Consider the following 26,294-nt stretch of genomic DNA (forward strand, 5'->3'; position numbering starts at 1 on the left):
GAGGGAAAGGTGACCAACTAAGTTTACCTTTAGCTGTTTGTTATTTTTAATGGGCTTCCTGCTTTCTACAGTGTTAGAAGTTGACACTCCAAAAGCAGTGCTAAGGATGTTAGAAAGAGAGAAAGAGAAAGAGAAAGAGAGAGAGAGAGAGAGAGAGAGAGGAAGGAAGAAAGGAAGAAAAAGAAAGAAAGAAAAGAAAGAAAGAAAGAAAGAAAGAAGAAAAAGAAAGAAAGAAAGAAAGAAAGAAAGAAAGAAAAGAAAGAAAAGAAAGAAAGAAAGAAAGAAAGAAAGAAAGAAAGAAAGAAAGAAAGAAAGAAAGAAAGAAAGAAAGAAAGAAAGAAAGAAAGAAAGAAAGAAAGAAAGAAAGAAAGAAAAAGAAAAAGAAGGAAGGAAGGAAGGAAGGAAGGAAGGAAGGAAGGAAGGAAAGGCTACAACAAAAAGATTTAAATTATTATCTTTCAAAATTTAACCATGAAGCTCTCCTTTGCACTGAGGATTTCTTACTACAGGGATACACAATGGACACGTTAGAAGACTGCTTGACCTTTTGAAAAAAAAATATGTCTGCAGCATACTCATCTAGCATATAGTCACCAAAACAAACCTATTAAAGTATAAAGGAGCTCTAAGGAAACTTCTGAAACTGTGTATTTACCCTCAGTGCTTCTTGGAGCAGGGAAAGAAGAGCAAATGAGGAAGAACAACTGGGATGTTTGTGAATTTATTCATGGATGCCCCACGCTACGATATCCAATATAACATCTACTCTTCTATTTTTAGTACTGGGCCATAAAACACTATTTTTGAAAAATCATAAAAATACAATGTCTTTTAGAGAATTTTAAAATTGAAGAAAGATTGGAATTACATGATAGAGTTAATTATAATGGCAACACTTTCAGCAATTAAGATATTAGTTTCCCTGGTGTAGGTTTGTGGAGGTTTTCTTAAGTGAAATTTTAGAAAATGGTTAACTCCCTAACAGCTACAAATTTCAAAACTGAAATGAACCAAATTTCTATTAGCAGTGTGCCTAGATCTAAAAGCAGCCTAATCACTCTGCAGTGAAACAAATGCAGATTTAAATGACAATGAACCACGCAGGACTAAAACAGCGAAAATTCAACAAGAGTCTAGCACTATGTACTATAGGTGTTATGATTTTATATATATAAAAATATTCAAAGTTGTATGTTTAAAACCTGTTTGTAAAAGGGCTAGTTCCAGTAGTCCTCACAAGGTCAAAAAGAAAAGCAGTCCACGGTTCAGGGGCCAGAAGATGCGGAGCATAGCCCTCCTGCTCCTGCAGAATCCAGGCTCCAAAAGCCCCATCCTCATGGACCTCAGGGGGTGGGATGGCACACAAAGAGGCTCTGAAAGGTATCTGGGACCATGCAGTGAATGCATCAAGGGCGTCTGACTGATTCTGCTGTTGTTATCAAGTGCCCAATGGAATTGCTTATAGTGAATTTGGCAATAATACCCTATAGAAGGAGCACTTTGTACTTATATAGTACCTTTGATCCATGCATCTAAAAGGAGGGGTCTGTCATGACTGTTATTCCCGTTTTATAGAGGGCGAAACCGAGGCAGACAAGATTTTCGCAAGATTGCACAGGGAAGTAGCTGCAAAAGGGAGGTGAACAAAGAAAGTAACTCTTCCCCCCATGCCTCTTTTAATGCCCCAAACTCAACTCCAGGAACATTTTCTTGTACCACAAGTAGACTCAAACTTCAGGAGTCCTTCTGCCCATTGCTGCACACTTCCACGGCATGCAGCACCACTGGATAATTCCCCTGGAAGGCGACCAGTGTTCACAGCCTGCTGGCCCTGCACTGACAGTGTTTGCTTTGCCAGCTCTTGCCGCCTCGATGCCCTCATTCTTACTCTCCTTTTCGCGTGCGGAACCAAAACAGGCAACTGTCCTGAGAGAAAACACTGCGACAAACGAAGCTGGATGCTTTGGACCTCCAACTACAGGGCTGTCCAGGCAACATTTCACCTCTTACAGTGGGTATCTGAGGGTGCCCAGAGGCTGGCAAAGGGACACTGCCGCACACCCTCCAACGGAACGGGAAGAAATCAAAGATTGTTATTATTAGAGTCACTACTTCGAGACCCATTTTAATGGGACAAGTCTCCCTGCCCTGTACGGGGTGCGGCCCCATAGGGATGGGAAGGGTGCCCGGGCCGCCTGGGAGGTTGGGGAGTGTTCTGCGCGCAGCAAACCCTCCTATTTTCTTTTTTTTTTCCACAGGGAAGAATCCCATTTTTTAAAAAAGCACCGATAGGAGAAAGTTGACGCGCAAAAATCATTGTAGAAAAGGCTTTATTATTTTTTTTTTTTTAGTCTGTGTATTACTGAATACAGCGAGAGAAAAAAGAAATCCGTCAGCGTCACTGTGCGAGCAGATAACTCACAGCCCGTCCCGCCGTCCCGCAGCCCGCGCTGAGGCGCCGGGGCCCCGCGCACGCTGAGAGGAGGCGGCCCCGGTGCCTGTTTGAGGAGCGGGGGGCTGGGGGGCAGCTCGCTTCTTTCGTCAAACAGAAATAAATTGCACAACGAGACACTTTTCTTCAGCACCCGCTTCCTGGAGAAAAACGCAGGGCGCGTTTCCGCCGAGCCCTCCTCCCCCCCCCACCCCGCGCCCCAGCAGGGCTGTGTGTGAATCGGGAGCGTGCGCTGCGAAACGTGCTTAAAAACCAGGAAAAAAAAAATATATATATATACATATATATATGTATGTATATACTGAATATAATAATCTCCGTGCAAACAGAAGGCGCAGAGACGCAGCCTCCAGGCCGATCCCCGCGGCCGCACCCCTCAAGCAGAACTTCTTTTGCTCGTTCCCTTCTCCCCCACCTCCGGAGCCCGGCGTCCCCGCCGCCACCGCCCCCCGCCCGCCCCCTCCCTCTCTCGCTCCCTCCCTCAGGCTACTGCTGCTGCTGCCGCCGCGGCCTTCCCCCCGCTCTGGTGCCGCTTCCCTCCGCCGTCTCCCTCCGCCCTGGGAGCCGGGCACTATTTCTCCTCCCCCTGCCCTGTGCGCTGGGTGCCTGTGGAATGCTGCGCGCTGGGCCCGGCCGCGGCGGCAGGATACATCCAGCCCGACGCTCGCTATAAGAGCCTCCTTGTGAGCGCCGCCATTTTAAGCCTCTCGCCCGGTTCGGCGCTGGGAGCAGCAAGCAGCGGCGCTCGGGGACTGCCGCCGCCGCCTCGCACGGTCGCCACACGGGAGGCAGCGGCGGGGGACGCAGCCGGGGGCGAGCTGAGCGAGGAGGAGAAGGGCACGAGGAAGGAGCGACGGATCCGGCTGGGATCGCCCGGGCGGCAGCAGCTGCGGCAGCCGGAGCCCGGGGGGACGCTGCGCTCTCGCCTCAGTGCCACGTTAGTGCTGCTGCTTCGTCCGGTGGGACCTCGGGGCGAACCCCTCCCGCAGCGGGGAGCGGGAACGCGGGGGTCCGGGCTGCGCTTGGGAGGGCGGGGGGCTCCGGGCGGGGGGGCGGAAGGGATCGGGACAGCTGCGGGAGGCGGCAGCTGCGGCCCCCGGGGCCTCTCGGGAAGCGCGTCCCGGGGCGAGGCTCGGCGGGTTCGGGGCTTCTCGGGAGGGTTTTTCGTTTCTCGGGGAGTCACCGAGCTGCCGTCGCGGTGGCGGCGGGGTATGTGGGGGATGGAGAGCCGTGGGCTTGTTCGTACCGAGTGTAATGAACTAAGCGCGGTCGCTGCAGCCGGCAGGAGATAGCTGATCTGCTGCCGCGTGGGTTTTCCGTCTTACTTGCGTGCCTGTGTTTGCTGGAGGGCTTGCGCTGCTCGTGGGGGTCCGCGAAGTGCGGTTTGTGACACCCCGCAGCCGGGGGTCCCATCTGGGGACCGCGGTTACCCCCGGCTGAGGCGCTCGGGAACAACTTGGCGGTCGCTCCCAGCAGCATATGAGGCAACTCGCTTCCGAGTCCCCGTGAAACGGGAGACCCAGGTGTGTGCCCTTTCCTGAAAAGCCGCCTTCTCTGCGCGGTCGGTTGCTCGTGGGGCAGGTTTCTCAAAAAGCTCCCCAAACCCTAAATTAACCTCTAGCTGAAACTCGCTGCAGGACGTCGTGCAGTTGATTGGATTCTCTCTTCTCAGAAGAGATATTGCCGGCAGAGGTTTCTGGGAAGGGAGGACAGGCTGTGAAAGTACCGCGGGCAGGCTGTGACTTCGGGAGCAGCGGTGTTGATCTTTGCAGTCGGCTGTTACTTCTTGATCTCTTTCTCGTGGAGCGGCCATTGTTCTGACACTCGGTACGTTCCAGACATCTGTGGTCCTCCCATCCCCCAAAGTATGCAGTGGTGAATGGAAAGAGGCCGGGCTGGTATGCTGAGGTCGGGGGAAGGAAATCAAGGAGGGGTTTTAGTAAAACAGGATCTTTGTGCGCTGGGAATAGGGCGAGGGCAGGCTAGGAAACTACCTGGATGTGTTACTATTTCCTTCACCTTAAGTTCAGATGCACAGAAGAGAAACTCTTCACTTAACAAATTTGCTTCTGAATGGCAGAAAGGTCCTCCTGCAAGCCTTTAAAACTGCAGTGAGGGAGAAGCTCGCTGGTGTTTGTTAGGTTAAGTTGTAATGTGAATTTCAATAACTGACAATGCAGGAACCTAATGTTAATCTTGCACCCTTTATAAAAGATGCTGACAGCTGCAGTTATCTGCTGTATCTGCTGCAGAACGGCTGGTACTGCTGGAAGCGAGCTGCTGAAGTGCTCAGGAAGAGTCTTAAACCTCTCTAAATTCAGCCACTGCAGAAAGCATAAGATCGAGTGCTGGGCTCTCCTGGAGCTCTAAGGAAACATCATTGTTCTGTGACTATTAGTTAACAAATTTTAGTTATGAATTAATAGACACAAGAATGTTCATGTTGATGTGTTTGACTGCTTCATTTCAGAGTGTAGGGAAGAAATCAGTAGAAACACCCTAATGAAAGGACAAAGCAATGGAGCTTTTAAAAGCAAGGATTTGCTGTAAGCAAAGCTTGATTGGAAAAAGTCAGTCTGTTCTTCAAATGCCGTGTTCTTTTACATCCCCTGCAAACCAGGCTTCCTGTTCTTGCTAAAGCAATAAATGGGCTGGGCTGCTTGCCTGGTACGTTCTCGTGAATGCTCGCATGTTGCTGTGACTGCCTGGTGTGTCAGTAACCAGCTTACAGAATCTCAGTCCTGAAACCTCACTGCCTTTCAGAGGTGAGGCTTTCTTTGTATGGTGAATGTTGGTTTATACTAACATTATGCCAGCAGAAGTTTGTGCTTAATTTTTCAGAACACAGTATTTAAGTGAAATCTTCTGTAAAGGAGAAAAGTCAGTACTGGTGGCCTTCTAAATGAAATTTGGAGTAGAGAGGCATGTAGCAATAAGGGAACAGGAAAGAGCAATTGTAATCTTCTGTCTCTGAATGGAAGTCTGAATGTGCTGTCTGAAACTTACAGATAAAGATGTTTCTGCAGAATACTGTCTGGTAGGCAGATTAGTGTGCAAACACAGCAGTAATCAGAATCACTCCTGTTAACTCTGTTAAAGCTGGTAACACTGCTTGCAGTGATGATGGCAGCAGAACTCGTTCTGTAACTCTGGCAGACTGCATACTGTGGCAGGAAAATCAGGACTGACCTTACTTATCTTGAACATCATATACTTCATGGGGCCTGATAAGACTTGGTGAGAAACTATGCAGGCAGCTGGGACTTGTGCACGGCTCCTTGAGCATGTGCCTGCAAATCCTGAGTGTCCTGGCTTTTTGGGTGGCTCTGCAAGAGCTCTAGCTTAGCCATGGTACCCTGCTAATTCTGCAAACTATGTAGCACTGAATATTGCATGTGACTTCCTTGTCTATTCAGGTGAAATGACTCTCCTGGTAAAAGAGGGCAGGGCACTACTGCTGGCTGACTTTCTGGCTAAGCGTCAGAAGGCTTGTATTGGGGTGCTTTGCTATGTGACCTATCCACTGTATTGTATGTAAGTAGCTTAAGTGGTTGATTCTAATATCAATCTCTGATACTTGATTCTGAGCTAGAATTTCCTCTAGGCTGTGTTGGACTATAGTCCCAAGGGGTCATGACTTAAAATACTTGTGTTGTGTGACCTTGTTGTCTCTTGTGAGATGAGGAAATAAGTAGCCAGAAGTTTTTTTTTTTTGCACTGACAGATAAAATTCAGGTGCAAGAGAATTCAGGTGCTGGTACTTGTCTGTGTGGAACCCCATACTGATAGTGTGAGCAGATAAGTACTTGCAGGTTAATTTGGTTTTGAATCAAAAGCAAAATGTGTCCATTGTTTCCCTCATCTTGGGAGGTATGGATGCAGAAGTTTCATGTAGCTTTAGTTACAGCAACTTTGAACATGTTCCCATTTGCTTTAGGAAACAACACATGTTGACTCACTATTACAGAAATGGAATGTCTGCTCTGCCAGTTAGCACTAGGTAAACTCTAGAGTTTAAGGAATAAATTCATCCATGTAAAGGCTGAAAGAGTTAATCTAGTATCCTAGACTCCTACTTTTAAAAGGTAGCATGAGCTAGCTGGAACTCACTGGAGTTGGTAAATGCCAAGTGTGTGGTTTAAGGGTATTTGCTGGACCTAGCATTTGTAGGTTTACTTGCTGTGCTGAGGAGATTTGTAGAAATTGGAGAAGTTTGCCAACTCTGCAGTAAATGTAGCAAGTATTCCTGTATTGTCCTGGCAACAATTCAGGTGCCCTCCAGTGGTCAAAACTCTTAACATCCTAGAGGTGCTGATAAATGCTGTTATGTTGTCAATTCGTCTTAATTAAAAGTGAGCTGAGCATTAGTATGTTTGATAAGCAGTGCTTGTTGCAGTATTGTAAATACTTGTCCATTCTGACAGACAAGCTAAGGCCACCAGTACATACATGCACTTTCAGATTCATAAGTCTTTCTCTAGTGTCAGTGCATTTATGACTAATCCCTTTGGTTTCTTAAACCTGAGATTAATGTTTAACATCCATATTTGGGGTTGGTTATGCAGCTGCAGCCGAAGAAGAAAGTAGATTGTGGTTGGATACTTAGAAAGGGAGATACAGTGGCAATTTAGAAAGTATTTGTCTGGAAATAAGAGTTCTGTAATACAGTGACTGACTGTCTTATTGATACCTACTGTCATTAACTGTGGAATTACTGTGTTGTTTTTACATTCTGGGCAGGAAGTTTGAGAGCTGACAGTGTGCTGTTATTGAGCTGCTTTAGTGGTAAATGAAATGTGATGCGATTGTCAGGGTTCTTGTAGACTGTGTCTAAATGGTTGTCATGGCAGGCTTGTTTTCTGTATGTGACTACTTCAGACTCAAGGAACATGTTAGGTCCTGACTACTGCTCTTTCCACTGAGGAATTCTGAATTGATAAAAGCAGGGGTGTGTGGACCAGAATCTACAGACTGTGCAAGCAGGTTAGCAAAGTCTGCAAGCAGTACAACTATTGGCAGAAATGCTAGCCTGTTCCCAACTGAGGAAGGCGGGGTACACATAATGTAGATGATAGCTGCATCCCTCAAATTAAAGGAGGTGATTTTTTTTAATCTGTGATAGAACTTCTTAATGCTTTGCCTGGCTGTGGAAGTACTCCAGCGTAATGAATGCTGCGTGAAAGCCCACATCAGAACTGCTTGCTGGTGAGTAGATCAAGTTGAGTCTGTTGCTGAGCAGAAGTGACTTAGTAACTGTTTTGAGTTTATAGGCATGAATCTGTGGTGCTTAGCTGATTTAAACAATGAAGACGGAGTAATTGGGTTGATAATACAAGTTCATAACTAGATTAAGTTCATAAACTTGAAACTGTCATAGCAGTCCTTTAATGCTAGGCTTCAAACTGTTGTCACATGGTTGGTGTATACACTGTGGAGGCAACATTTTTTTTCTGTGCTGGATGCGTAGCACTCAATAAATAGTTGATGCAGTCTCTTCCATCCTATCTTAAATGTTAAGATTATGATCAGCTCCTCTTAGAGGAGGAAGAGACATAAATATTTGAGCCAATGTGGACTACTGTATTACAGTATTTTGCTAGCGTTACAGTGTACTTGCCAGTGAAATGCTCTCAAGCCATTGCTTTCAAGCATGAACTGATGATTTCAACAGTCAGCTTGATCACAGCTGTTGCTTCTCTCTCTTGGAGGCAACAAAAGTCTTTATAGAGCACAGACAAAATCCTGGTGCACAGTGTAGCTTTGAGAAGATTGCTTTGGCTGTTCCATTTGTAGGTCTTGAAACTGTTGGTATACTTCCATGATTTCTGAACACAGAAGATGTTAACAGACCTCCTGCAGAATAACTGCTGTGGATCCTAACGCACTAACATCAGCAAAGTGATAAAATCCAGTGCTATCAGATTCAAGATACTGCTGTAGAAATACTCCTTTAAGTAGCAGAGTTTGTGGACAGAGGAGGTGCTGTCTGCACTGTTAGTTACGTGGCAGGGGATACATGCAGACTTTCCAGTAGCATGTGAAGCTTCAAAGTTCATCTCTTAAAGTGATCTTTTCAGCTCAGTGCCCTGGTAAGCTGAATTATCATTTGATTCAATTGCCTTTTGACATTGGTCTGTGTTCTCCAGGCTCCCATTTTTACGTGTTGGAACTTATCTTAAGCATTTGTTGGCTGACCAGTAGCTCTTAGACCAGTGTTAAGTGTTCCTTTACTGGAACTTTTAATGGGCTGTTTTTAACAGGGTACTTAAACCTTACTGCTTGTGAAGAGCCTGACTAATTGAACAGGCTTCTAGGGCCTATATGCTGTGTCTGTTGCTCGGAAGTGCTGCTCTCCAGATCCATTCAGTGCCTGCAGCTGAAAGCCAGTTTGGCAGTGGGAGCTCACTAAGTCTTCCTGATGCATTCTCGTTACCTGAACTATGGTCAGTGGCTGAAATTGTTCATCACTGATAGACTGGAACTCTTCTGGGTGGCATTCTGTAAGCGGGGTGAGGAGAAAGCATTGAGCACTACACTGTAGTCTTAGCTGCAGTCAGGGCTTGATGTGCTCACAGTTAATGACTTGACAAGCTGGGTGGGGCATGGTTCTTCACCAACTTGCTGTCTCTTTTAGAGAGGAAAGGTATAGCTGGTGAGTGCCCTGTGCCATCAGAGGGCTATATGTGCAGCTTTCTTGCTCTTCTGTGTGAGCATGAGGCTGCATGGATTCAGGGAGGAGCCTCTTTTTCTAGCCATGTAATCTGAGTCTTTCACTGTTGCTTTTTTTGAGTCTAATCTAGTTCTTAGCCTCATCAAGACAGCTAGATGCCTTGACTTTAGTTCCCTTAAGCACTTGTAATCAACTTTCTTAGAGAAATAGAGCAAGAACAGAAATATTTGCTTGCTGTAGATAATGAGCATGTGCATAGAAACTCAGTGCTCTTAATTGGCCTTAGATTGCTGAGATGACTGAGAACAGAATAGCATAACGCTTCATTTTGTGATGTGGCATCAAATGAACTCCTACAAGAGTTAGTGTATACAGGCCAACCTGTTTTTTGCACAGGGAGCCTTTAGATAACTTCCAAGGCAGAAGGCAAAGGCTAGAAATCTGGGGGGAGGGAGAGGAGGAGATAGAGTAGCAAGATGGGGTACAGTAAAAAGCAAAGAACTTCTACTGAATGTTAGTTGATTGATCTTTGTGTGTGTCAGGTACCCCTTTTCCATTTAAAGTAATACTGCCCATGGATTACTTGAGCTTGTTTGTTGCCTCTTTCCACATGTCTTAAGGATGTGTAAAGCTTGATGGTGTCAAACTGTTCTCTCTTGTGGGAGGTCACTGAAACAGATACTAGTCAGGCTTCTTAATTTCCTGATGCTTACCTGAAGAATTTTCTTTGTACAGTCTATGTTAAGAGTCAAACTTGTTGTGATCTGATTATTGAAATCAAGAATAAAAAGTCACTGATGGCAAGGCGACTACCACATTTCTGTAGGCATCAGCAGAATGTGTTGTCAGATATTAGAGCTGAACAGTCCTGCTGTTGTATTTACATAGAATATTGAGTTTATCAGTGGATTGAAGTATCCTTCCTTGGTAATTGGTGGGAATGGTTAAAGTTCATTAATGCATTTGCTCTGTTGAAGGCCAGGATTGGTAAACTAGGATTTGATGTGGTATCTGCAGCAGAAAGAAAGTTAGATTTCCTGTCACTTGGTAGCTCTCAGTTGTCTCTTTTCTTAAACTTAGTTGCCATAGTTGAGGTTGCTACATGTTAACCACTTAACTAGTAAGGCTGCTGTGACTCATGGCTTGACATTTCTTGGAGGATTGGTGTTTCTACCACCTAAACAGAAGGACAGTTCACATGTTCTAGGGCTGTGAGGACGCATGGCATGTTTTCCTTTGCACAGCAGTAAAGAGGAATGATGTTTCCCCATGCTGTATGGTTTGACCTGTTAGGGCATCTTCAAATAAACGGCTTTCATCTTGTGTTAAACCAGCTTGCTTGAATAAAGTCAAATTAACATCCTGATTCCAGATATGGATAGGGGCAATCCTTAACTTCACTGTCTCAAGTTAGTCTGTGAGAACAAAGTAGTCTGTGGCTTTGTTTAAATGTGATTACTTCCAGCACTGAACCACTGTTAGAGGCAGCTTTTCGCTGTGATCCAGAGTAGTTTTTGTCTGTCCGCGTCCTTAAACTGCAGGTCTGAGGAGCAATTTGAAAAACTGAGTTTCTCAATTCAGAAGCCACTGCTGGTGCATGACAAATCTGGCTTTAATCAAGGCCTGCCTGTGCTTGGCTATAACTAACTTCAAACTCATTTGTATTTGTTGCAAGCAGTTTCCACGAAGATGGTTACTCTTGGAATTGCCAGGGCGACTGAGGTCTGCAGGTGTCACTGCTTCACACAGCCTTGGAATGCTACTTAGTACTTGGTTTGTGGCTATGGAATATATTGAGAGAAAATTGTTCTTTTTAACTTTGATACATTTAAAAGAATGTTTCATGCTAAAGATTTTTATTTTTATTTAAATAAAACTTAGCTTTGTTGTTGTTTCTGCTCTGAAATAAAGATCTACTCATTGAGAATAAAGTCTGTAAACCCAACTGTCATTCTTGCATTAAGCTTCTGAAATTCCTTAAAAGGCATAGAACCTGCATCCCTGGAATTTCTTATTAACCTAGGAGAGCATCTTATATGTAAAAGACCTTTAAAACTACCATCCCAGAATTCAATGTAAGCCAGAAATTGCCCAAATTAAAATGTGTCCTCCTTGGAAGGATAGGGGAGAAGAGGATTTTTTTCTCCTGTTAGGATAGAGAATAATTAGAAATATAAGGCTCCATATGTGAGCAGAGCTTCTTTTACTTTTCAAGATACTGAATGAAATCCATATAGATTCAAACTTCCAAGGCATGGTGGCCTCCTCAGGTTCCAGGCTATCTCACAGAGGGGCCAGGGTTGGAAGGGACCTCAAGGATCGTGAATCTCCAACCCTCCTGCCATGTGCAGGGCCACCAACCTTCTCATTTAATACTAGACAAGGCTGCCCAGGCCCCTATCCAACCTGGCCTTGAATGCCTGCAGGGACAGGACATCCACAAGTTCTCTGGGCAGCCTCACCGCTTTCTGGGTAAAAAACTTCCACCTGACATCCAACCTAAACCTTCCCTCCCTCAACTTAAAACCATTTCCCCTTGTCCTCCTGTTATCTACCCTTTCAAAGAGTTGATTCCTCCTCCTGTTTGTAGGCTCCCTTTAGGTACTGAAAGGCTGCAATGAGGTCACCTTGCAGCCTTCTTTTCTCCAGGCTGAACAAGCCCAGCTTCCTCAGCCTGTCCTCATAGGGGAGGTGCTCCACTCCCCTGATCATCTTGGTGGCCTTCCTCTGGACCCTCTCCAACAGCTCTCTGTCTTTCTTATACTGGGAGCTCCAGACCTGGACACAGTACTGCAGATGGGGCCTCACAAGAGCAGAGTAGAGGGGACAATCACCTCCCTGTCCCTAAAGTATTTCCCTTACTTTGATGAAGCTAGAATCAGCAAAGTTTCAAGTTGAATGCCAGTATCCAAGTGTAATTGCTTTCCACAATTGCTGTACATGTTTTTCTCTGTAGGTATTTAAATCAGTTATTTTAGATCACTCGTAGCTTTTAAATAGTATTATAGAATCTCTCAGGGTGGAGAAGACCTTAAAGATCATCAGGTCCATCCACAACCTAACCATACTACCCGAACTCTAACAACCCTCCACTAAATCATGTCCCTGAGCACCACATCCAAATGGATCTTATACACATTCAGAGATGGACAAAGCAGCTAAACTGATGGCATTCCCCCTACGGAGGAGAAAGAAACAAGTTTCAACTTGTTCTAGGCTTCCTGTTCATCAGTTCAGTGCTATTCCAAATCAATACTGAAGTGTGTATCTCAGTTGGATCGTGTCTCTGTGTGACTAAAAGCAGTGGAAGTAGGCCTGCCTGCTGTGAGGTTGTGTAGTTGAAGTTAAAACTGGGGGAGAGAAGCGTGGGCTTGCTTTTCCTTGGTAAAAATAAAAACTGGAGGAAAGAGTGAAGAAGTATTTTCATATTTAATCTGGTAAAAGAGGCAGATGACAAAATTAGACCCAAAGAAAGCTTCCAGGAGAAAACTGTCATTGCATGTACTTCTCTTCTTCAGTTGTAGGTGTGAGCCGTGATTTTATCTGCTGCAATTTCATTATGAGGCGAAGATTTGCTTGTTCTAAGCAAGAAAGTCTTTGTGACATTTGGCACTGATGGTTAATTTAAAGATGCAGCTCTGTAATCTCTCCTAGATGAGACATGGATTGTGAGAGCATGGGCAGTAGGCTTTAAATAGATCAATTGATGGGGATGTGTCAGACTTTCTTTCCCATATCAGGCTTTCCAAAATGCTGCTTTCAAACAAAAGGTTTCTGGAAGTCTTAAAAACTTTGTTATTCAGCTTAAGCACGTACCCAGTTTGTAAGTTATCACATCTGCCAGGCATAAACGGGTCAATTTTAATGAAGGTTTGCTATTAAGATGAAGGCAATAACCTTGAAAGAAGGTGGAAATACTTAGTTTAATATCAGCTGCAAATATGAGCTGTTGTGTAGGCTAGCAGATTGACAGTGAAAATGAGTTTATTTTAGAAGGTACAGAAAAGGTGCAAATGGCGTTGTCTTAATGTAGCAGGCAGGTAAATATCAGGCTGGTACTTGCCTCCTGCAGCAGGCTCTTCTCCTAATTCTCTCCGTGTGTAAGACAGCAAAAGTAAATAATTTTGTGTGCTTTGTATCCTGGTGGAGCTGCTTCTCTTTAGAAAGAGAATTAGGTTTCATTGAAGCTGACTGATCATTTACCTCCTTGGCATACACTGTCCTTGAAAATCAGAAGTTAATACCAAAGCTTTATCGATAGTTAAAATAGTCCTCATCTTTCATTCCTTCAGAACAGAGAAATTTGAATTACTCTTCCATATTGTGAGCTACCAATTTCAAGTTAAGTTTGTTCTGCTCACAGAAGATCTCAAATGCATGCATGGGACTGAGGGTACCTGGTGCAGTCCAGTGCAGTGCCTTGTTAGTACTCCTCATGTCAGAAATTTAGTACATATTCATTAAAAAAGTCCATTAAAAGCTGGAGCTGACGGTGCTCGCTAAATAAATTGATGTTGTCCTGGGGGAGGTTTATAAGAGGTTAATAGGACTAAACGTTGGTAATGCAGCCATGTAGATATATGTTGTGAGGAATTCAGGCCTGAACTCTGAGCACTAGGCTTTCCTTAAAACTAGCGAGGGCTACGGAAGTTTGCTATGATGCTAATATTCGTTTCTGAAATGAATTAAATCCTTTTTCTTCCTGATGATTCAGATCTGTGACCTTGACAATGCAGTGTTTCTAGTCCTGTCTCCTCCAGGAAGCCTGAGGAGGAGCTCCATGTAAAGGAGCCTCATGATCTTTGCAGGGTTGAGGTTTTCCTGTTTGTTTACCTTTCCCTCAATGATCCACTTTCATGGATCGTTGTTACCTCATGGAGAGGTAACAGCGCAAACCTTTGCACCTAGGCTGGGGTTGTTGCTGTCAGAGGCTGCTGTTTGCCTTAGTGATACGCACTGGGAGGAGTCAGCAGCTTGTCTGGGCTCTGTTCTACCCCCTCGTAAGAAGAGAACAGAGTGGGAAGCAAAATACAGAAGAACATTCAGTTGCAAAAACCCTAAAAGCAGTCGGAACATACCGCTTTTCCCTGGCTGGCTTTAATCTATGGTTATTTTTAACTTTGAGGATTAAATCCAATTTCACATCTAAATTAGGGATGCTGGCTGGAAGTGCTGGGGGGCTTTATGGTTGTATGAAATGCAGATTAGGAAGTTAGAAACTTTGAGGTGCGGCAAGCAGGCTGATCTAAGGTCAGTGCTTCAAAGTCGTGCTGTATCTGACTGGTAATGCAGCTCTGAACGCTTAACTCTGTTCTCACTGCTAACCTGCAGGTGTTCTTCAGCTTCATTTTTAAATGTTATTGCTGTGCAGTGACTGGTGTGCTGTGTTGGATCGGTACTGCTGCTCGTCTGATTTCTTCAGGATGTTGAAAGTGAACCATTTTGGAGTGCAGTTGCTGTAAACGAGCTGCCTTCCTTTGTGCAGAATTCAACAGCAGAAGGAAGTGATGTGCATTCTCCCCAAGCTTCCTACTGCATATTTGAATGTGAGGTGGTACTGACTGTCTTGGTGCTCTTGGCTATTCGTCTACTGGTGTGTTAACTTTGGAACTAATCTGGTGATTGGTTTCTTATTAGCAGAGCAGGCAAGAGAGCTTACAGTCAGCACTGATCTTTTGTGCAAAGAGTATCGAGCATAACAGGTTACTTTCAGTACTGTTCTGCTTCTTTCTGTGTGGAAAGTGTTAGTGGGGCTGGCAAAATAATGCATGAGGCTTGCATGCTATCAGGACGTTGTATCGGCACTTTTGCTAACTTGGACAACCAGGAGAACTTATTTGTTAATGGTGAAGTGATAGCTTGAGTTAGTTTCTCTTTCCCTTTCTGTACCAGCGCTTACTCCCAAACTCTTAGCAGCATCTGGAAAGAATTGTTTTGCAGCATTTGAGGTAGTGGTGGGGAGAAGGATGTGGAGTGTGTGAAGCAGACTGAAGCAGCTCATCTCCTCAAGGCTGGAGAGTAGGATCCATTTGGAAACGTCAGCATTTCCTACTGCTTAGCAGCATATTTACTGTATGTTGTGTTGTATCTTAAATCAGCTTCGTGCTGCTTATCTGCTACGGAGGCAAATCTGCTGTCCATTTTAAAAGAGTCAGGAAAGGGATGCTGCCAAAAATGGTGGGAGCACTAAGTCAGGACAGGCAACACTGGCGTTTGTGCAGCAGAGTAATGACTTTGCTCAGGAACTGCTTGGGGTATCCTGCAAGTGGCTCAGACAGCAGAACACAGCATTGCCTCAGCATTGCGTGGTCTATTCACTGAGAGCCCTGAAACTGCAGGCCTGTCTTCTATTGAATTATCATTTTCTAAAAGCTGCTCCTGAAGGAAATCCTTAAACTGCTAAGTCTGTCTTTACACAAATAAAGCGTCAAATGGACTTTGTTCTCCTGACACAGTACAGCAGACCTGTCCTTGCCGTTACTTCATTGTCTAGGAATGTTTTGATCAGCATAGCTCTAACACCGAACACACACTGAAAGCTGATTGCTGGAAGAGATGGTTTTGCTCTCTGCACTAGTTACCACTACAAATGTTTCTGCTTGGCTAGCTCCCAGAACAGGCTGTCATCAGCACTGTTTGTGCTGGAAAAAAAAAACAACCTCCAATAAAACTGATACAGACTAGTAACAAAAAAAAAAAAAAAAAAAAAAGAGCCCCAAACAACAGAGTTGGACTGCATGGGGAAGGACTGCATGCAAATAAAAGCATGACAGCTTTGACTGACCCATTGTGAAGTCGCAGCCTTGAGTTTCTCCATCTGTGTTAATGAGGAGACAGCTACAAATGTATGGTACAAGTACTTTGGTAGTGTTTGGTGATATTAAATGGATGTGCATACGAGATTTGATACAAGATTTAATCATAGCTCAGCTTCCTGTGCCTTGGATTTCAGAAGAAAAAAAAAAAAATAGGCGACTTAATGTGTGCAACTGAAGCAGAGTTCTTGATTTTCAAAACCTTCAAATGGTTCAGTTTTCCATTTTAAATTCACAAAAGAGTACTTTATATAGAAAGAAACCTTTTTTCTTGTGGTACAGAAAAGGAGTGAAGAAGGAGGTTCAGTTACAATTTTTTGTAACACTGAAATGATAGTAGATTGCCTTAAATGGTCGTTAAGCTTTCCTGGCAGAAATCCTTATTGTAGCCCTGTATCAAGCAGTTTTGCTAATATCTTCAGAGTGAGAAGGGAATGAGCAATTCCAACGCTTAGCCCTTGTCTCTCTGCAGCATGTCCAGGGCAGGTAATGTAATGTCTGTACTTCATCTTACATGCGGATAGAGAAGAAAAAAATGGCTCTATTGTGGTCATTTTTCACTTGTTTTTCTCTTGCAGCTTTAAAGACTGTAATGTATCTTACATTACAGTCTGCCAGGAGAAGTCTGGGTGATATATCTCATTCTTCTGTGTCCACAGGGGGGTTGCTAATTAGCACTGAATATACTCTCTGTAGCAGTGACGTGGCAATATGTGTAAGCTTTAGATTGCAGTTCTACTGTTAGAATATGAAATCCTGTCTTACTAGCTCTGATTAGGGTTTAATAAGTTCTCTTGCTCTTTTTTAGAGTCTCTGAAAGGTAGCAAGAAAGAGTTCTGGGAGCGCAGCAAGGAACATGGCAACCCAAGGTATATAATTTATTACACTTAATTTTTTATTAGACTCTACCAGTTGTAATAAAGAAGAGTTAAACTGGCTCCTTACTTTCCTTTTTAACTTTTCTAAGTCGCTAGAATAATGCCTACTGTACTGCAGCAATTAATATCTTACCACAGTAACTTCAGCCTGCAAAGAGGTTTGTCATCGTAAATGTTTTGAGTCACTTAAGTATGGCCAGGTACCTAATCATATGATGTGGAAAGGGAGCCTTTAAGCAGCAGACTTAAGTCCCAACAACAGTGATTGCTCTGTCTGCTAGTTAGGCTTATAGATGTCTGCACTGGTTTGATATAATGCCTCAGTTTAAAATGGCTGTCTCATTTTCTGTGCTAGACTCAGCTGGGCTGAGGTAGCTGTTTGTAACAGTTTATTTTACTGTGGAATCCTAGTTATTGTTTGAAGGACTAATACATGCTGGAGTAATTCAACTAAACCAAATTGTTCAATGATTTGTTACAGCTGACTTGATGGAGTTGGATATGGCCATGGAGCCAGACAGAAAAGCTGCAGTCAGTCATTGGCAGCAGCAGTCGTATCTGGACTCTGGTATCCATTCCGGTGCCACAACAACTGCTCCCTCTTTGAGTGGCAAAGGAAATCCTGAAGAGGAAGATGTGGACACAACGCAAGTCCTGTATGAGTGGGAGCAAGGGTTCTCTCAGTCCTTTACCCAGGAGCAAGTTGCTGGTAAGGCCTTCTCTACTACGCCAGCTTGTTTAGACATGCAGCTTAATAATACAGAAACGCCAATACTGTATTATTACTAATCTAGAAGAATATTATTCCTGTTTGAGTTAAAGACATACCTACCTTGGTTTTCAGATATTGATGGCCAATATGCAATGACTAGAGCTCAGAGAGTGCGTGCAGCTATGTTCCCTGAAACACTGGATGAAGGAATGCAAATCCCATCCACACAGTTTGATGCTGCCCATCCAACTAATGTGCAGCGCCTGGCTGAGCCATCCCAGATGCTAAAACATGCCGTCGTTAATTTGATAAACTATCAGGATGACGCTGAACTTGCAACTCGTGCAATCCCAGAACTGACCAAACTGTTGAATGATGAGGACCAGGTAAGTATTTTGTATTTTATTAACTCTGGTCTAGCGTGCCTATAGGGATCCTTTGATGTCCTTATACAGAAGCTTTCTTTAAATACCCCTGTAGGTGGTGGTAAACAAGGCTGCGGTTATGGTTCATCAGCTCTCCAAAAAGGAAGCATCTCGCCATGCTATTATGAGGTCTCCTCAAATGGTGTCTGCAATTGTACGTACCATGCAAAATACGAACGATGTGGAAACAGCCCGTTGTACTGCAGGCACACTACACAATCTCTCACATCACCGTGAAGGCTTGTTGGCAATCTTCAAATCAGGAGGCATCCCCGCCTTGGTTAAAATGCTTGGGTATGTGGATTGCTGAGACAGTAGTTTGTGTCTTTGAGCTGTTGTTGGTAGATCCGGATACTCATCAGGCTTTTCCTTTTGTAGGTCTCCAGTGGATTCTGTCTTGTTCTATGCCATTACAACTCTTCACAATCTCCTGTTACATCAGGAAGGAGCCAAAATGGCTGTCCGTCTGGCTGGAGGGCTGCAAAAAATGGTTGCCCTGCTCAACAAGACAAACGTTAAATTCTTGGCCATCACGACAGACTGTCTTCAGATTTTAGCCTATGGCAATCAAGAAAGTAAGGTAAGTGCTTCAGCTCTTGAACCTCTTCTAATGAAAAGCTTGCTAAGGATGGCCTAAAATGATCTTGTGTACTGACGTCTGTGTTCTGAATCCCATGTCAAGTTAAGGATTTTGTCAATTGCTGAGCAGTTTGCCAGTCAGTCCTGGCCTTGGAAGAAGGATGCTATTTTGTGGAAGTGTTCATGGTCAGACAGTTTACAGAACTGACCAGTAGTTGTGAATGGTTTTTTAGAGATCTGTAGCACACAGTCTGTGCAAGCCAGACTACTCGCATGACCAGGAAGTGTCAGATAAGTGCTGTATTGCTATATTTCTGCTGCCTTTCAGCTGATTATTCTGGCAAGTGGTGGACCCCAAGCTCTAGTAAACATAATGAGGACCTATACTTATGAGAAACTATTGTGGACCACAAGTAGGGTGCTGAAGGTGTTGTCAGTCTGCTCCAGCAACAAACCTGCTATTGTTGAAGCTGGTAAGTACATTCCTTGTACCTCTTTTTCCTTTCCCCTTTCCTTTTCCCTTCCCTTTCCCCTTTCCTCCTCTTTTTTTTAAATAAATGTATACTGGACTTCAGAATCAGTACATTCTGCACTAACCAGAACAGAAGCTTGCCAGCGTTGGAAATTAAACACAGGTGGTCTTTTGATTTATAACTAGTTTTAGAGGCCTTAAGTATGCATAAGTATATTTATACAAATGATAGTCTGGTTTTATTAAGTCTGCTGGGGAATTAGCTGTGTGCCTTTATGGCCGAATGTTGTCAGAATTGTTTCCTTAGAACATAAATACATTTTAAGTCAACATCACAAAGAGAATCACAGCTTTTTTTCTTCGTATGTAATGAAGGGTTAGGGTCTAGGCATATTAGGATACTAATCCAAAGAAAGAATCAGAAGCTTGTGAGATATTCTAAGAAAAATTATTCCATTTACAGGGTGAGCATTTGAGTAACAGTAAGTGACAAATGTACCATTTTCTTCTAGGTGGAATGCAAGCTTTAGGACTCCACCTTACAGATCCAAGCCAGCGTCTTGTCCAGAACTGTCTCTGGACTCTGAGAAATTTGTCAGATGCAGCAACCAAGCAGGTAACTGGGCCTTTTAAGGGATCAGAATCAAAAGCCAACATAGTGGGAGAGGAAAGAGACTAAATTTTCTTCTCCTCTTTTTGCAGGAGGGAATGGAAGGCCTTCTAGGAACTCTTGTTCAGCTTTTAGGATCAGATGATATTAATGTTGTGACTTGTGCTGCCGGAATCCTTTCTAATCTTACTTGCAACAATTACAAGAACAAGATGATGGTCTGCCAGGTTGGTGGCATCGAGGCTCTTGTGCGCACAGTTCTTCGGGCTGGAGACAGGGAAGACATCACAGAACCTGCTATTTGTGCGCTCCGTCACCTCACCAGCAGACATCAGGAAGCTGAAATGGCTCAAAATGCAGTACGTCTCCATTATGGACTGCCAGTGGTGGTTAAACTGTTGCACCCACCCTCACACTGGCCTTTGATCAAGGTAAATAAATAATGGCTGATGTCTTTCAGTGCTGAAAACCAGTGCCTTTTCAATGTAACATTAAAAATACTGTGTTTCCAAGGCGTTGGAGAACGTAACTTGCCTGATGGAAAGGCTGCTTCGAATGAGCAACTTTCAAGTTGTCTCTTACCGAGGTCCAACTGTTTGGGACCAACTGATTTAATAACAAACAAACACAGTGCTAAATAGCAAACGCACCCCTTATGTTCTCTTATTCCCCACCTCTTTTCTGAACTGCAGGCTACTGTTGGGTTGATTCGCAATCTCGCGCTCTGCCCTGCAAACCATGCCCCGCTGCGTGAACAGGGTGCTATCCCACGGCTAGTTCAGCTGCTGGTTAGAGCACATCAAGATACCCAGCGACGTACTTCCATGGGTGGAACGCAACAGCAGTTTGTGGTAAGTGGCCACCAGGAACTACAGTTACCTAAATAGCTATTTTCTTAACATTTGCTCTGGTTTGTATTACTCTGCTGGTACGCTGATCGTTCTGCCTTGGCAGATCTGAAGTGTTTTTGAATGCTGCAAATTGTAGAAATACTGGTTTTGCCTACCCTGGCAAAGAGAGTAGTTCTTTACGAGGAAGTTCCTTCCTTGTTGGAACTATGAGTTTTGGAATGTTGTCACAGCTTAATGCATATTTTCATGCTTAGAGCTGTACCAGTACAGAGAAATTGTACAGGCTCCATAATTAACATACCAGGTCAGCGTGACAGGATCAGTCTTGATTTTTCCCTTCCCCTGTTAAACATGCTGATGAAGGGGAAGTTACATTAGCATAGGCAAATGGCAGCAATACCTACTAGTACAGGACTGTAGTTAATACTTGCAAAGTCAGGGCCTCTTAATCACTGATTAGCACTTTCAAACTTAGTAAAAGGCCAAGCTAATTAACAGCTTGGAAAAAAACCCAACAGTGTTGTCAGACGTTAAGTTTATAATGGGCTGGGAAAAAAAATGAGAACAATGGGAGATGTTCCACTGAAATGCTTCACTCACTGAATTTAGCTGGATAAACTAGGCCAGGTCTTAGCAGGGATGTTAAGCTTGAAGGCAAGCAGTAGGGAGTGGGTACTGAGGCCTGCTGGGGGAGGGGTGTGTGTGCAGATGAGTTTGGCTGATTCTTTGATAATGATCAGCTTGTTGATAGTTGTTTTAGAAGATAGCATTCAAGATCTCAGCTGAAATGCCTTTTCTTTCCCTGACTTAGGAGGGTGTGCGCATGGAGGAAATCGTCGAGGGCTGCACTGGAGCCCTGCATATTCTTGCACGTGATGTTCACAATCGAATTGTAATCAGGGGTCTAAATACCATTCCACTATTTGTGCAGGTAAGCAGGAGCTCAAGAAAATGCTGTAGTACATACTAGAAAAACTAGTATAACTGCTCCAATGCTTTGTTGGTAGAACTGCTAATTTGCATTGTACTTTTCAAACAGAAGAGTTAAAAGAAATCCTTGTGTTTTGATTGCAGTTGTTGTACTCCCCCATTGAGAATATCCAGAGAGTAGCTGCGGGTGTACTTTGTGAACTTGCTCAAGACAAGGAAGCAGCTGAAGCAATTGAAGCTGAAGGTGCAACTGCCCCTTTAACAGAACTGCTTCATTCTAGGAATGAGGGTGTTGGTAAGTGAACTTAAAAAAGAAAGTTTCATACTTTAAATTAGAAAAGTTGCTAGAAGAATTGATGTTGACTAAATTCACTTCTTTTAATAGCAACATATGCAGCTGCAGTGCTGTTCAGAATGTCTGAGGACAAACCACAAGACTACAAGAAGCGACTTTCAGTTGAGCTGACAAGCTCTCTGTTCCGGACTGAGCCAATGGCTTGGAACGAGGTGAGTTGTGTCCCTGTATGAATGGCACCTTGGGCAGACTTCACTTTCAAGTCCCCCCTCCTTCCAGTAGTGAAGTGTAGATGCCATCAGTGATACGGGTTCAGTTTTACATATGCCTGTAGCTTAGTTAATCTCTCTGCATGTTCAGGTTCAGTGAACATGTGCTGATTGATAGATTTGCAAAAAATGGTCCTAGGGCAACAATTTATACATAAACAGGTGATACTGACAGTCTTGGGAATCCACTGCATAGGGCAAGAAACCCTTCTAAGAACTACAGACTTTCTCGAGTAGAATGAAGAATGAGCGGTCTTAGAGCTGCTACTTTGGTGCTTTTTTTTCGGATAGGAAGAGTCTAAAGTTTCTAAATCTCATTTTGCTCTGTGTAAAGAATTCTGTAGGTCTCTGTGCTGCTTCTGATTTCAAAGGACAGTTTGGCAGTAACCTCTAGGAATTCCAGCCAGTTTTTGCAGATTGTCCAAACCTGATGAACTCTGGTGGCAAATGCTGAGGAAAGAATGATAGGATACAAGAATAACCATAACATTATCCTGTAAGAACTCTTACTTAGCAAACCCTGTAGGACTAAGAAGCTTGGTGTGGGTATGTTGCTTGTGTTCTCCTTAATTGAGAATTGAGCTCTCAGACTTGGAAGTATTTGCAAGCTATCGCATGAAGTTTTTTCATGCTTAAAGGCCTGCACAGTGAATTCAGACTGAAAATTTCCATTGGGAAATGTTTCACTAAGTCTGTCTTCCCCCAGATCCGTGAGGTTCAGGAGTTTTATCTTGACTTACTTAATAATAGGTAGTAGCCTTTGACTTGTAGTATTTCAGTGCTCATTTCTGATTTCCTAAAGTCTGTATCCATCTAACATAGTAACATGAGAAAACAAAGCAAAAATGGAATATGTCTTTGAAATACAGGTTGTTTCATTACACTACAGACAGTAATTTGACAAACCAGGGGAAGTGCACTGGGAACTAAATGCTCTGTTGCTGGCTCAGGAATCTCAATCCAGCTGACTCACAGAGGTTGGGTGGGTGTACCAGAGCAGTGCTCCTAGACCTGCTCCTTCCTACTTGTTCCCAAACAGAAGCCTCTTTCCAGTGAGTTATGGCTCCTGTATCTAAATAGAGCTGTTAGACAGTGGGTGCAGATGCTTGGATAAAAAGACATTTCACGTTCACAGACATATAATACTGCTGTATGCAGTGCGGAAGAGTTGCTAAAAAAGGATTTGTGGCAAGCTTTAGAATTTCTTAAATTCAATTACTAGTGTTGGCCCTAAGGCTGACATTAAAACTGTTCTGTAACTTTCTGTGCACATCTAGACAGCGGATCTTGGACTTGACATTGGTGCCCAGGGAGAGCCTCTTGGATACCGCCCAGATGGTATGTCTGTTCCATTCCCCTTGACTAAGCTTAAGCTGAATAAAGTCAAGTCACTGACTGTAAAGGAGAACTGCAAATGACTTAAGAGTGAATTACTCTTCAGCAAGATATTGCAAACTGACAGGCAGATGGGGAACTGCCAGTTCAAATAAGCAGTTTCTGCAACACCTCTGGCTGCACTGAAATGGGAGCCATATGAATGTGCAAAATTGGTGTTGCTTGTCTGAGTCTTGCAAGAGAGTCTCCCACTGAGCTACTGTTTCCAGAAATCTTTTAAATCCTTTACAGATGGACTTGACAATTCCAAAAGTGCAGTTTTTAAAACAAATGTTGGTATTGTATATGTTAGTCTTTAAGTGTCTGTAGACTTAAACTCAAGCCTATCCCTACGGGTTCTGAGCTATTTTTGACTAGTCTTTCAGAAGAAAGTCTGCAGTCTTGTAGCCTGGTTTTGCTGTAGTATCGTTGAATTTTAGTACTGTTGATTGTGCAGACTAATGGCTTGGCTGGAATCTGCTCGTGCTTCTGACTGCAGTGTGCTTTGTCTGCAGAATCACACTGGAAGGCTGTTTCAAACGATGGAATAGTCATTAAGGGCAGGCAGCAGATCGTTTTGAACTTGGCTGAACTAGAAAAACAATTAGATGGCTACAACGATCTTCTCACACACTGATACTTGCAGCTTCTGATGCGTCTAACATCTGTTAACATTATGCTCTTTTTCCCTCTGCCACCTTTAACTTTCTTAGATCCTAGCTACCGTTCTTTCCACTCTGGCGGATACGGTCAGGATGCCTTGGGTATGGACCCTATGATGGAACATGAAATGGGTGGCCACCACCCTGGTGCTGACTACCCAGTTGATGGTCTGCCAGATCTTGGCCATGCCCAGGACCTTATGGATGGGCTGCCTCCAGGTGACAGTAATCAGTTGGCCTGGTTCGATACTGACCTGTAAATCATCCTTTAGGTAAGAAGCTCCAATCTTGAATTTAAAAACAAAACAAAAAGAGAGAAACAAATTACTAGACTCAGGACTTGGTTGGCAGGGAGGGAATGGCTTAAATGGGTCCCAGTGTGACAGAATACTGAAAAAAAAAACAGCTCTGGAGACACATGATCAGTACACTCCTACAAACCAAACTGACTTCTGCCGTTAAGTGTGGAAGTAATTAACTGTAATGTCTTGTGCATCACCAGCTTCATGCAGTCTTTATGTTAAAATACTGTTTACTAAGGAACACTGACATTTTAATCTTTTTTTTCTTTTTTTGCAGCTGTATCATCTGAATGAACTTGCATTGATTGGCCTGTAGAGTTGCTGAGAGGGCTCGAGGGGTGGGCTAGTATCTCAGAAAGTGCCTGACACACTAACCAAGCTGAGTTTCCTATGGGAACAATTGAAGTAAACTTTTTGTTCTGGTCCTTTTTGGTCGAGGAGTAATAATACAAATGGATTTTGGGAGTGATTCAAGAAATGAGGAATGCACAAGAATGAATTGCAAGATGGAATTTATCAAACCCTAGCCTTGCTTGTTAAAAATTTATTATTTTTTTTAAATCTCTGTAATGGTACTGACCTTTGCTTGCTTTGAAAGTAGCCTTTCTTTTCGCAGTAATTGTTGTTAGTTTTTTTTTTTTTTAAGTCTCTCGTAGTATTAAGTTATAGTGAATATGCTACAGCAGTTTCTAATTTTTAAGGATTGAGTAAAGGTGTAGAACACTAATTCATAATCGCTCTAACTGTATTCTGAATAAAGTGTAACATTGTGTAGCCTTTTTGTATAAAAAAACTAGACAAATAGAAATGGTCCAATTAGTTTCCTTTTTAATATGCTTAAAATAAGCAGGTGGATCTATTTCATGTTTTTGATCAAAAACTTTATCTGGGATATGTCTGGGTAGGGGCCAGTAAGAACTGTTTATTTGGAACCTTGTATTGGACAGTTTACCAGTTGCCTTTTATCCCAAAGTTATTGTAGCCTGCTGTGATACAGATGCTTCATGAGAAAAATGCAGTTATAAAATGGTTCAAAATTAAAGTAAACTTTTAATTCACTCTGTGTCAAATTATTTCAGACTGTATAGTTACGTGTTGACAGGTTTTCCAAAACCTGTTCTCAAATTGCACAACACTTTCACTACTTCAAAGGCAGAAACCATCCCACAGAGGACTATTCTGTCCTTTAGAGCTCAGAGCTATAACCACAGAGGCTTCCTCCTGCAGTATTTTTTTCTCTTGAACTGCTGCTGCTTTGCTGCAGCAGCTTCCTCAGCGAGGCAGCTACACTTAGTGCCTGGCCTGCAAGGCACATACTGTCCTATGGTCAAAAAATCAATTGAAAAGTACGAAGCAGCATATGTCAGAAGCATACTGTCAGTATGAGGGGGAGAAGGTCCTTCACAACTCTCAGCTGCTCCACTAGCTTTAACTCATTTTCAGGTGTACTCAGCCTTCAGTTCCCACTTGAGATAGGACCTGCATGCAGCTTGCTTTCTCTAGAGGCAGCACCTGTGCAGCTGGAAGTGGGTAATGCTGTTCTTAACTGCTGGCTAATTTATAGACTGTGCACATCTGCACTCTGCAGCTGTCACCAGCCTCTGCCCAGAGTGCTCATCCTGCCTCAGAGCAGCAGCTTGCCAGCAGAAGATCACAAGGGGAAAAAGCTGTAAAGGATCACAGCTCAAGGTAGGATCCCAAGGAGATGAGAGCTGAAGCAAACTACAAAAGTACTTTCCTCTGCTTACAGAGCAGACAAACTGCAGCTATGGTGACATCTCACTGAGTAACCCAGTTTCACTCCTCCCAGCAACATGTGCACTAGAAGGTTTTTATAAAACATTTCACCAAATAATGTGCAGGATTTTCTTCCTTTCTGAAACCTCCAGCTCTAATTCCAGCTGTCAGGCTTTAAAAAGGGATAGATACAGTGACAGTAGAGGTTTTGTAAGAAAGCAATTCCAGTAGAAAGTACAAGGTGAAGTCAGTTTGTTTACC

At 43.5% G+C, this 26,294-nt stretch overlaps 1 protein-coding gene across 6 annotated transcripts; it reads left to right on the plus strand.

Annotated features, from left to right (window-relative positions):
* The first annotated feature begins 3,004 nt into the window (after positions 1-3,004).
* CTNNB1 (catenin beta 1) lies at positions 3,005-25,354 on the plus strand. Of its 6 annotated transcripts, none has more exons than XM_085226518.1 (17): positions 3,010-3,389; positions 4,090-4,279; positions 16,746-16,806; positions 17,297-17,524; positions 17,660-17,913; positions 18,008-18,246; positions 18,331-18,532; positions 18,860-19,004; positions 19,516-19,619; positions 19,706-20,044; positions 20,306-20,464; positions 21,276-21,395; positions 21,539-21,689; positions 21,780-21,901; positions 23,236-23,296; positions 24,046-24,266; positions 24,574-25,354. In XM_085226518.1, exons 3-16 carry the CDS (start codon positions 16,794-16,796, stop codon positions 24,252-24,254), a joined length of 2,346 nt encoding a protein of 781 aa, XP_085082644.1. In that variant the 5' UTR covers positions 3,010-3,389; positions 4,090-4,279; positions 16,746-16,793; the 3' UTR covers positions 24,255-24,266; positions 24,574-25,354. The 6 variants fall into 6 exon arrangements, with proteins under 6 accessions (XP_085082648.1, XP_085082644.1, XP_085082645.1 ...); XM_085226519.1 differs by having other exon boundaries at positions 4,125-4,279; XM_085226520.1 differs by lacking the exon at positions 4,090-4,279 and having other exon boundaries at positions 3,010-3,411.
* The last annotated feature ends 940 nt before the right edge of the window (positions 25,355-26,294 follow it).

This window comes from Meleagris gallopavo, chromosome 6 (genome assembly GCF_905368555.1).
Source record: "Meleagris gallopavo chromosome 6, MGAL_WU_HG_1.1, whole genome shotgun sequence".
Classification (NCBI taxonomy): domain Eukaryota; kingdom Metazoa; phylum Chordata; class Aves; order Galliformes; family Phasianidae; genus Meleagris; species Meleagris gallopavo.

Bases quoted from the DNA above. Each gene is read 5' to 3' on its own strand.
- CTNNB1 (XM_085226520.1), top strand. The intron at 17,525-17,659 runs GTAAGGCCTTCT...CTTGGTTTTCAG, and splicing joins TACCCAGGAGCAAGTTGCTG to ATATTGATGGCCAATATGCA. The intron at 21,902-23,235 runs GTGAGTTGTGTC...GTGCACATCTAG, and splicing joins AGCCAATGGCTTGGAACGAG to ACAGCGGATCTTGGACTTGA.